The sequence below is a fragment of the Columba livia genome, chromosome 2, assembly GCF_036013475.1.
Source record: "Columba livia isolate bColLiv1 breed racing homer chromosome 2, bColLiv1.pat.W.v2, whole genome shotgun sequence".
Taxonomy (NCBI): domain Eukaryota; kingdom Metazoa; phylum Chordata; class Aves; order Columbiformes; family Columbidae; genus Columba; species Columba livia.
The window spans coordinates 39,733,683-39,746,052 of record NC_088603.1 but is presented as its reverse complement, the minus strand read 5'-3'; the positions used below and the strand labels follow the sequence as shown (position 1 = coordinate 39,746,052).

The following is a 12,370-nucleotide window of genomic DNA, read 5'->3' as shown; positions in this document are numbered from 1 at the left end:
TTCTACTGCCAAATTCCTGCTGCCACGGAGCTAGACAACTGGCGAGTGTCCTCATGGGAGAGGACCATGGTCTGGCAGGTGACCCACCACCGCCATTTACCCACTGATCATTCTCACTTATGCACACCGAGTGCACTCGTGCTGCTAGAATGCTCAGGTGATTTGTTTCAGCAACCAGCCTGCTCCACTGGCACCTTCAATTTGCTGTATTTCATCATCAAAATGGGATCTTTATGTGAGGAAACAACCAGAAAGTCAGACACCTGTGCTTACTCAATGCAGACTGATTTCAGTATACCCTGCTATTTATAAAGCTGCATACTTAAAGCTCATTCCTTAGAATTCATCACTTGTACAGGTTTATCTTTATATTCAGGTGCTCCCCAGCCCATCGCTAAATGCAAATTACCTGTCTGGATTCCCAGCTGTCCAGTTTGGGAACTAGACACCATGAAATCCTGATCCCAAATAGGAGAATTCTGGCTGTACACTTCTTCTTCCAGCATTGACAGAAACCTAGGCACAAAACCAGGTGAAATATTAACTTAATAGGATCATTTAAAGCAGGTTATTTTTTGGAATAAGCATTTGCAGCCTTTTTTTTTTTTTTTTAGATTTAAAAATATTTAATGAATCAGTAAGAAAATTGTTGACCAATCCTTAAAAAAAAAAAAAAAACAACCACACACATGAAATCACAAGCCAGAGCAGACATTAAGTATTTGAATTCAGCAGAGTGCTTACAACTGTGAAAATTTATCTTTGATTATAAGCAATATTTATCTAATTTGTACTAATAAATGCAGGAAGAAAGAGTTACAAACTGCTTTTACGGAACGAAACTGTGCACTAATAGGAAAACTATGAGTTGACAGATGCCAAGGTACTTCTGTTATACAACAATGACAAAATATGTCTATTTTGATAAACCAGTGTTTTGCAGATGCGCTTGCTTTCTGCCTCTTACAGATTTATAAAATCCCAGTGTTAGTTATTAACAATGCTCTTAGGAAGATACTTTCATTTCCTTAAGTGTGCTACTGCAAAATTTAATTGCATGTTTGTGCTTGCATACCAGTATTTTTAATCTTACTTTGGTACACTTATACCAAGTGTGATTTTAAACCTCTCTTCATATTAGTATACGTGAAAGAAATTCCACAAATCAGACTATCCAGCACACCTGCCTTCACAGGGCTAATACATTGGTTCTCTCAGAAGCAAGATAGCTGCTTATCTTACATTGCACAAAAGGAGTTTTCAGAACAGAAGTTGCCACCGCACAATTTTACTCTCTAGCCATCTATATGTATAGAAACTGACCAGCTGGAACCGCAGGACTGTTGAGTCAGGCTTCCTTGAACAGGATAAGGATTTTCAGGATCAAGTCCTACTCTGGTATTTTATATATAGGACATTTATACCTAAGCACAGCAATGTGCACTGTTTCCTGCTATCTATACAGCTGATAACAGCTAAAAGGTTTGCAACAGCTATTTCACTATCTGTGGGGGAGCAAAAGCACGAATTAAACCTTAGCAAACATTACCTTCACAGGCAGCACAGGGACTCTGCCTTCAGACCTCTCAGTGACTTCTTCCTAGGTGCACACAGGTGTAACCTGTTGTGATGGACATGGTATGCACCTCATTATGCCTTAAACAGCTGTTTTTGTTAACTTCTGGCAGCGAGAAGTAGATAAGTGCTGTGAAGACAGCACCTAAGTCTTCCCTAAGGCCTCCCAATTCTTTGCATCGTTAACCGTATCTCTTCCTTGAGCCCTCATTAATTTGGCTAGAACAAAGGCAGCATTATTCAGCGATCACTGACTAGCTAGGGGGAATAACAAATCACCTCAAGGACCAACCTACTCAATTCTGGGCACTTCTGGACCCATTTCTGGAACAATCTCCTCAACTAGCATAAGGACCAAGCAAAGGGAGGAGATGAGCCACCCTCTCCTATCCTGCATGCAAATGAACTGAAGTATAAACATTTCTCACTTGGGACACTAGTAATGAAGTTTCATTGCACCCACCACCAAGAAAGCTACAGAGATCATCGCTGGATTGACGGACCCTCGGAGTGCTGAAACCTTACCTTTCTTCTGATATCTTAATCTATCTCTCTTTTCTCTCGTTCTAACTTTATTCTGGGCCCATAACGGTAACACAGTTGTGAGTTTTGTTGTTGAAGTCTTGTCAAGTTTTATGATACAGTTACAAACTTTTGCCAAGCCACTATTCACTGTAATTCCACTGAGTTTTTAGTAAATTCATGCTCTAATTTAACCTCTTGAGTAATTGTCATTACTCCCAGTTACTGCACAGAGCATTTAAAAGTTAACTCTGTCCTCACTCCACTGAGTGGTACAGGACATGTGTGGGTGCTCCCTTTGCCCAGGAAGGTGCAGCTGGGAGCTCTGAACCAAACCCAGGCACCAGCTCTGAGCCGCAGCTCCTCTGCAGGGTTTGCTCTGCATCACGTCAGCAGAGAGACAAATGCTTCAGAGAAGCACAGCCCATAAAAGATTTAAGGCGTTATTCATACTTCCCACAGATCATCAGCAAACAGTGCTTGTCTTTTTTTTTTCCCCAGCAGAATATTAAAAGGAACTGCAGTGAATAATAATGCTTCTCAAATTACTTATCTAGGCTGTAAAAGGCAGTGGAAACATAGGGGCGGGTGCACAACTCCTTCTGCAAATCTGCTCCTTGTATCAATGCAGCATTAAATCCTTTTTTATACCTATATCAGGGCCAGATCATGATCCTATTCCCAGATGTACACAAAAACTCCTGTATCCATAACAATCTACCCCGGAGACAGTTTACACTTTTCAAAGTGGTAAAAGGCACTATTAATAACAGTAGAAGCAACAAATCCTGGCTTTACCCAGCTTTGGAAAGCTCCTGTTGTTCTTCATTCCCCTGAGCACTAACCCAGCTCCAGCCTCAGACAGTAGCTTACATAGCATCAGTGCCACCAGCTCCCCTGTAGGTTCAGTACCTTTGTTGTTAGGAGGGACAGACTTTTAAAATATGGGGTAGAGGGCCAAGCCACCCTCACAGAACAATTATATTTTTGAAGTGGTACACTATTTTAACAGGGAAGCATACAATAAATGATCCTGTCACTGCCATCACCCTTAACCACCAGCAAAATGTTTGAAATTAAGGACTGTCAAAGTTGAGCATGTTTCAAGACAAGTCATTCTCCCTCATACAGCAATATGTAATTACTGTTGTTTAATTGTGAGAGATCGTCATTAATATCCCAATATTGGAAGAGGTAGTCAATATGAAATTCATAGGTTTAGGATACACTAATGCAGCTTTATATTCCTCTTTATCAAATTAACACATCTCTTTTGGGGTAAGGTGACTACTTTGTTCCCTATTACAATGTTGAATTAAATAGAAATTCTTCAGTGTATACAAGCACCAATACAACACTCCCTTTTTCTGAGCTACATCACAAAAGCAGAAGCAAGCATATGGCTTTGGAGATCTGGACCTATGTTGCTATCAAGGACTACAGGAAAAAAAGTGACCAACAATACCTACTAATAGGCAATAAGCACAATCCCCCAGCAAGATGAACAATCGTTTTGATAAAGTAAAGCCCTAGCACAAAGGAAAACAAGCAGTTGTGTATGTAAAACATGCTAGTTCAAGCTATGGCAGAAAAGAAAGCGGCAGTATGTACTTGTTACTGAATAAATGGAGAAATTATTTTAAGCTGCAGGTAATTTTTTCATTTCCATGCCACAATTGCATACTACCGGTTACCCTTCAATGCAGGCACATCACGATCCCTTACTTTGGAAAATGGGTGAGGATTAGTGTTCGTTTCTCTTGAGGAAGCTTGTCTTTTTCTTGCCTGGCCTGCTCCAGTAATTGCCGTCTCATTACAGTAAAAACGGAGCGAAGCAATGTCCTACCAAAAACCTGGGTGGTTTCATACCGAGGTAGACTGTCACAGAACTGAGGGACATTGCAATAACAAAGCCACCTGTAAAGGGGAAAAAAGCCAGATAATTTTTACCATCTAACATACGAATTAATGCACTAAAACCACTACCCACGTCACTTATAACACAGCTGAGAGCTCTATGACTGTATAAATCAGTTCCATAGCAAGTCTGGACAGAGTTAAGCAGCATTTATATTGCCAGTTTTTTAAAGAAATGACAGCCAAGTACTTTTAAGTCTCCATATATTCTTTCTCTCTGCAGTCCAGTTTCCACAAAGTGCTCGTTCCAGACAATAATTATACATCACATAAAATTCATGTTGATGTCAGGGATTCACTCCACAGCTCATTCATTCAGCCTCCTATGGCTCTTGCCTGCAACTCCAAAGACCATTAGCCTAGCCTGTATCTCCCCTCTTTAAACTTTTACATTTCCCCACACAGATACAAAAGGGGTGACACTTTCAACTAGCTCCATCCTAATCCAACTGGACTCCCACCCTGGTCTCCCACCAGCTGCTTTCTTCCCATTACACCCTGACTTGACACATATTCATTCACCAGTAACTCCCTCCATAATGAGTTTTGCATTGAGAAGTACGTATGAAAACAGAGCATGTTGTGTTACTCTTCTTGGAAAAGGGATTATGCTACTGAAGAAGTAAATCAGGAGTACACTATGTAGGTCATAATATCTGTTAATTTTATTAAAAAGTCTAAAAAAGTCAGTATCTGCATGTAAGTGAACAGTCATTGGTATCTGTAACTCTAGCTGAATCAGACCAGAACCATTACGAAAGCTTCAATAATTAAAAGAAAATGTTAAGAACTGGATGCAAACAGACTGTGCTGGGTCCTGCACAGGTTTTTTCATCCAGACACAAAGTACAGTCTGTCTCAAAACACTCTCCTAAACTCTTGCGTCTTAATCTTTGCAAACACAAGAGTTGCAAAAGAGCCATGAGATGCAGCTGTTCACAGACCTCTACTTGCTGTTCTTGGCTGATTAAGCACACCTCTCAAAACACAAGGATGAGTGTGCAACTCTGATGTAGTTTCACTGAAATCATCAGGTTTTCTAATGAAACTGGTGACTGCAAGAACTCCTGAGGTGCGCCCATGACGCACAGGGGCTTCCTCAGCACCCGGAGCAGCACCTCGTACACCACAGAGGAGAGAAGCTCACAATGGCAGGTTAGATCAGGTGGAAAGAGGTGACACTTTGGGTTGGAGGGAAGCTTAGCAACTGTGGGCAGGAAGGTTTGAGAAACCACAAGTGACAAAATTATGAACAACAAAAGTCACCAAGCAGAGCCAGCGCTAGCTATTGTTTCCTAATAGAAGTTGACTCCAACCAACCCTGCCTATCTGACCTCAGTATCACAAATAAATGGAGGTCAAAGACCCACCAAATATGGTCTTAGGAGCCCCATGGATTATGAGCAACCGCCCTTTATGCCACGTAGTTATTTGAGGTGACAGGTCATCTGAGGGCATCCTGGTCAGACACAGACACAGCGCAATCTGCTGTATCACCACCCACAGTCTCAACTCACACCAGGGTTTGCTGTCTCCTTCACAGAGCTGAGGTTTGTCAGAGGAAAGGCCACCAGAAGAGCAGGCAGAAGGCAGTGCTCATCCTCAGCCAGTGTCCCCGGCCGTTCCTGGGAACGGGTGCACTGACAAGGACGTTGGGTAACTGCTGCCTGTGCTCAGGCGGCACCTTAACTGTTGCTGGCACTGTCAGGAACCTCAACTGCTGTCACTGCGCTAAGTGAAAGAGGCGTTGCGCTATTGTTATGAGACAAGCAAAATTAAGAGAGACCCAGCTTTTTTATCCTAGCTCTTCTTCCCCCAGTGACTAAGTCATTCCTTTGAATTCTGACAATGTATTAAAAGTTCATAACAAGAACTAGCATTTTAAAGAACCTAATAAAATCTATTAACCATTTAGAATTCAAGCACTAACAAAATTATTTTAATTTTTCACATCTTCCATGATTTTGTTTCAAACTGTGATGCTTTACAATGCTTAATGTTATCTTCATTTTTCTTTTTTTTCTTTTAGGCTGAATAACAAATTCCCTGATTTTTTAGTACATGAAATAAGGATCTTACATGAGGCTTGTATCTTAAGAAGTCTGAGAGCAACTTTGCAAACACAGGACGTGTAAAAGTGTTAGAAACAGATGTTGGTGACCTCTGCTCCCTGTTCTTGGCTGATAAAACACACCTCTCAAAACATAAGGATGCATGTGAAACTCTGATATAGTCTCACTAAAATCCTCAGGTTTTCATATAAGCTCCATGACTGCAAAAAATCACAAGGTGCAACTATAAGTATGTACATGCCATATTTGTAAACAAGACACATAACAAGAAAAATCAGCGTTACCTGGTATAATTCACTTTATACCCTGCGATATCATCATTGGGTGATCTTAGTCTTCGCTGAGAAGGTGTTTCCAGGTGCCAGTAGTTAATGCGGTTCAGAAACATTTTAGCCAGTTCCACTATCGTTTGCCTTTCCTTTGAGGGTAAGTGGCTAAATTTGTACTGCACAAAATTATTCACACCCTTAAAACAGAAGAAAATTATGTTTAATTATTTAGCCATAATTTTTGTAGGAGTGTCCTCAAACATTCCTCATTTTATGTTTATTAATCCTGAACTTGCATTACATGGGAAAGAAAACAAATACTGGAGACCATGAACTCCTCACTCAGATCCTTGCGTGCTACCACAAGCTGGTTCCCCTGTACACATCTGCAGGTTCATTCAGATGTTCTTACTCTAACCACCTTAAGCAGCCAACTTAAAGGGAGAGGAGGAAATATCTTTATTTTTCCTTGCTTTCCAAAGTAAAAAATTTAGTCAGCAAATAGAGAAAGATACAGGGGGTTTTCCTCTCTATGCTCACATATGCACAATTTTGCTGATAACCATGCTGCATGATTTATTTCCTCTGTAACTGAGTATCACCAGAAAAACCCTCCAGCCATTTTTCAATCGTAGACTAGGCCTTGTGGACTTCTAGTTAAGTTTGTGTCTACAGATCACATTATTTCTTCAGTAAGTGCCAGTATTTCACAAGTAGGTCACTTCATTGCAGTTTGTATACTGTCTACTTTTAAAAAAACTACTGAATATTTAAAAGGTGTGCCTGAAAGTTCTTCAATACATATACATTATAAACCAGTAATAGTGCTGCTTAGCAAGTAATCTTGTGTGACTGAGCTGCTGAAATACTAAAAACAGTTGAAAATATTTGCCTATTTTAAGGGAAAATTATTTCAAAATAAACTGAAAAAAGAATTAGCCTTACATCTCTATGCTTCAACTTGTCAAGCAAATTAAACAGTATGAAGAATGTTACCAAAAATTATATTGCACATAACTTTTTTAGTAGTATATTTTAAGGCCTAGCAGTGCATGGGGATTACATACACTTAATCTTTGTTCATACTCAAACTAAAGAAGAATTTAAGGTGCAGACTTCCCAGAAATTCAGCAATGAAGTGTTTTGATTTTCCTAAATCATAAGAATTGATAGTTGCAAGAAAATAATTATTACATATAAGAGTCTTCACATTTAAATTATCCTGTTTAACAATAGAGCATCCATTCATACATGGATGAGAAAACACTAAGCTTCTGTTTCAGCAAGGTATGTGAACCTCTGCATAGCCTTGCTGGAGCTAATGGGCCCACTTGTGTGCCAAAAGTGCATTCTCAGTAACTTGCTTAACCAAAACCTGAATTTGTCATGTGTTCTTTATCCACTGAGAGTTACAAAAGCCTCAGTTATTCTTTGGGTTTGGCTTTGATTTTTGTTGTGTGCCCTTTGAAAGAGAAGGCTATAATGTCACTGAATTGGATTGTAACATTTTCATTCATTTACAGAAGGCAAGCATAATTTTAATATTGGATTTCAAAGCTTCAACAGCATTTTTCATCACTTGAACCAAAGAAAGATTAGAACTGCCACAGATAAAAGTAATATTTTAAGTTCATTTTCTAAACCCACAAAAAACTCCATTTCATTAAAGCATAAGACAAATGATGAGAGAAATCGAATAATGTAACTATTGTACCAACGCTAAAGCAGAAGACTTGTACAGTCTCCTACTTTGTCCTAAGGAAAAAAAAAAAAAACAAAACAAACCACAACAAACAAACAAAAAAAACCACCAAACCACACAACACCAAATAAAATAAAATAATAAAAACAAACAAACAAAAAACACACAAAAACCAAAAAACCACACCATTCAAACCCAGATGCTGCTTGTTTACCTGTTCAATGCTAGGTTTCTCAAATGGGGGACTTTCCAAAGATCCTTCTACTACAGGTTTTCCCATCTGTAAAATGCACTTCCTCAAAAGCTGTTAAAAATATACAAATTTTTTTAAATTAGCATATTTGCATACACAGGGTCAATGGAAGTCACAGGTGCACAACATACTGCAAGCAGTGTTGAAAATGTCCTGGCTATATATCTGCTTGCTTAGTCATTTACATTTATAGCTACTTTACTGTGAACTGCTGTGTATCTTCTTTGAAACGTCTACAAGAGGCCTCTCTGAGCAAATGTAGGCAGGTCAGTCAGCATCTACGTCAACTGACTTTTCCCCATGTGTCAGTGAAGAGGGTGAGGCTTGCAGGTGGTCGCATGCACAGTTTATGAATGTGACTCAGAGTCAGCTCCTGAACCATCTGGATGTCTTTTGGAATAAGGTACGGCACACTGTAGGTACCACAATGTTTAACCCACACCAGAGCATCACACTAGAGGGAAAAAAACCTCTCACCAGATGAGGTCACACATGCATGAGAGGCAGTGAAACTGCCTTGTGTGAGAAAGTGAAAAACCTGAGAAGATGCTGCACATGTTCAGCTTACTTTGAATAGGTAGAAATAAACTTGCTTGGTGTCTGCATCTTCTTCTTTGTGGACACAGGTGAATAAATACTCCACATCCAATACAATCCCCAGGAGCCTGTTCATTTCTTCTTCAGACACATTCTCCAGGTGAGAAACATGAGCAGCTAAACAAAATAAAAATCCAAACCTGTAAAAAGCCTACTGAGAGAACCAATAGCACAAGTATTCCCCAAGATATCTCAAACTAAGCCTTAATAGTAAAGGCACTGATCCTGTAATAACCTATTTAAACAGAGCATGAGGTAACTGAAATATGTGTCACATTGGAGCAATTAGTAAAAATAGTCCAGTGGTGGTAATTCTCACAGCAGAGGAACAACTGCTGGTTGGAATCACGGTGTCTGTTACTTAGAACAGACCACACAAGTCCTGTCTGTATCAATATGCTACAATACATAATAAATACATACATTTTGGTCCAAGAGTTAAGCTTTTGAGATAAGGTTTCTTGACTAAAAATAAATCCATAATTCCCATAAATTAGGTAATCCAAGTGTTGATGCAAGTAGCACCTTATTCTGTGAAGACTAACAAAAAAATCAGCTCTGTAAACAGGCTTTTTGTTTTAAACTGGACATTATTGGCTAAGTCTCTTACTTTCGTATCATGTAAGGTCAGACTATGCTTTGTGTACAGTAAATTAACAAAGCTTTTAGAGATTGCATATGGTCATTTGTTCAGAAGTTTACAAAACAGCAACTTTCAACATATCACAATTTCCAAGTGACAAACTCCCTTTTACCATCTCCAAAGGTAAATAGAGTTCCACATTTGTAATTTTCAAACGCTTGAGGTTTGTACGCATGAAGAGGGACATTCATTTCAAGCTACTTTGAACAACTGGCTCCAGGAAAAGAGAAGGCAATTTAAAACAAAAAGCCAATTCCCAGAAGAAGATGCTTCCATTACAAAAAGCAACAAGCTTTGCTTACTCCAGACAAATGGTATGTATATACTTTGCTCTGAAAGGACAAAAAAAATCCTCTACAAGAAAAATATTTAAAATGTTTGGCATATTAGTTTTTACACATTTTAATAATTGTTATTGATATTTACTTTTAGATAACCACTATATTACCTTAGATGTGCCAGTGTGATTAGGACTGGTAAGAAATTTTCAGCATAAATCTGATTCTTTCAGGGGAGAGAAACTGAGGAGAAATAACACTTGACCGGAAAACTATCGTATTTATTGGCCACCCAGCAAAAATAGTTTGTTTTGGAAAGTTTGGTATGACAAAACATTTAAATTCAATAAATTTGTGCAGCTTCAAGCAAAAGTGACACCATGGCTCAGAACGTTCAAAAGATGCCAACAATTATTTCCACTTAAATTAACATTTAAAATATAATGTTTTAAGTTCTGAGCATATTATCAGAACTGAAAGGAGGATGGCCATTATGGGCTTTCTTTAAGGAGAAATATTCAGCATTCTGGGCAGAATAAAACTATTCCATTTCTGTCCTTGAGTCAGATGTGAAGTTTTAATATTCCCAGCTGTCTGTTCTGACCTCGTAACAGTAATAAATTCCCTCCTAGACAAGCACTGCATTAGGAATTGATAACATACAAAAGAAAACCTTACATTCAACTAACAAATGAATAAAACATCAGCATAAGAAGCCATTTCTATGCACTTTTCATAACAACACTGAAAGTTACCTTGACTACTTAGTGGCCATATTAAACTAGAGAATTATTACCCATACTGTGAATCTAAAAGTAAAATAAATGTATCATCAGTATGTATTTGCTGCCAGTTACTATTTACTGCAGTCACCTATGTTTGTATATCAGCCAAACAAATGATCTTTCTTCAGGTGTTCACAGCCCATTCCTAAACTGTTGTGGGAATTCATTAGTAAAATGGCTTGAAGATCAAAACATACCCCCAAAAAAAGATGGCTCAAGCAAAACTAATGTCTATTATTACCTTTAGAAGAAAATCATAAATGTAAAAAAAAAGGGGCAAAAAAATTGAACATCCTACATTTTACATCAGGTATGGATTACACCAGTAATGGAATTTCCACACTGCTATTTCAACAGCTCTCTGAGGAAGAGAAAATGCAGTACAGATGATAATCTGAAGTCTGCACACATTGTGGTCAGTCTGGTTTTAAAGGCATTCAGCAGGAACACAATGATTTAGAGGAGATGAGTAAGAAAATTATCTTGGAAAACACCACTGAAAGACATATTTATGCCAGTAGTATGAGGAAGCAGACAGCAGCTTATTTCAGTTATTTCAAATGAAACATCATCCTCATTAGCTGCAGATGGCAGAATAAGAAACTTTACCTTCCCTAAAAAAAGCAATAAATAAAAATATTGTCCCATAAGCTACAATTTCATTGGTACTGGTTTTACAGTACTGATTTTCCCTAGTTTCCTAGCTAGTGAGCAATGTAAGATTCTTTAACAGACCAAAAATAGTCTCAGCCTTTAAAAGAGCTGAGTTTTTCTACAAAATACATAGCCATCCACAAATTCTGCTGAAGAACAGGGAAATTACAGACATGACATCTCAAAAGATTAAAAAAAAAACAATCAAAAACCTCTTTCTTCAAAGGCCAGGAATGAAAGGGACGGGTAACACAAGCTGCCCTAATTGCAAAACCAAAAGCAGCACAGGGAAGCTGCATGATGAAAGGTTGAAACTAAAGCAACCAAACTTTCTGTGACACTGTGCATTTATTAATCTTCTCTTGCAAGCAAACGCAGAGATTTGCAATATCAGGAAATAAATGTGCTGAAAAGCCCAGAAATAGATCAAATGTGATGAGAGCATAAAAAGAAAACAGAGAAGAAATAGAAATAAATCCCACTTTAAATAAAAGTTTTCCACACAAAGTACAATATTGTTTTCAAAAGTAAAACATAAGTGATGCATTGTGAAGTTTTTCTATTTCCTTTTTCTTATTTCACTGTCCTAAGTTTTGGACATCAACAAAAATTAAATAGCAACTTCTTCTTTCAGTTAGTTTCGAATTTTGTTTTAGCTATATTTTTATTAAATATTTGTTAATGTATACAGAAAAATCATCAGCGTTTATTTTGGACAAGCACAAATTCCTAAAAAAATAACACAGTGATTCATCACTCATTTTTCAGGCTATGTTGGTAATGAATCATTATTTATTATCAATCTGTAAAAAAAGACCCAAACCTCACAACAGTATTTAACAGTGGATTTTGAGCAGTTGCTTTCAAGATACACAAGTGGTCTGCACAATAACTTAGACAAAGCTAAGAAGCACAAGCCCAGTATTATTTTCTGTGACACAGAAAAGGCACAGCTCTTTTTATAGGTAAGAGAATCTGTTTTACCATTGTTCAAGAATATGTTATTGTTTATCCTATGGTAAGAAAACATAATACAGCCTAGAGGAGAGAGTAATTTTTACAATGAGGGTGGTGAAACACTGGCACAGGTTGCCCAGAGAGGA

The 12,370-nt window shown here is 38.1% G+C and overlaps 1 protein-coding gene across 2 annotated transcripts in view; it reads right to left on the bottom strand.

The window, feature by feature from the left end:
• Nucleotides 1-12,370, bottom strand: part of KAT2B (lysine acetyltransferase 2B) — a 43,846-nt gene that overhangs the window by 22,359 nt on the left and 9,117 nt on the right. For both annotated transcript variants that reach the window (XM_065051533.1, XM_065051534.1), the window contains exons 3-7: nt 8,879-9,024; nt 8,272-8,361; nt 6,371-6,552; nt 3,823-4,014; nt 410-516 (exon numbers count right to left, since the gene is read on the bottom strand). In XM_065051533.1, the coding sequence (XP_064907605.1) occupies nt 410-516; nt 3,823-4,014; nt 6,371-6,552; nt 8,272-8,361; nt 8,879-9,024 (717 nt within the window). The remainder of the gene's footprint in view (nt 1-409; nt 517-3,822; nt 4,015-6,370; nt 6,553-8,271; nt 8,362-8,878; nt 9,025-12,370) is intronic.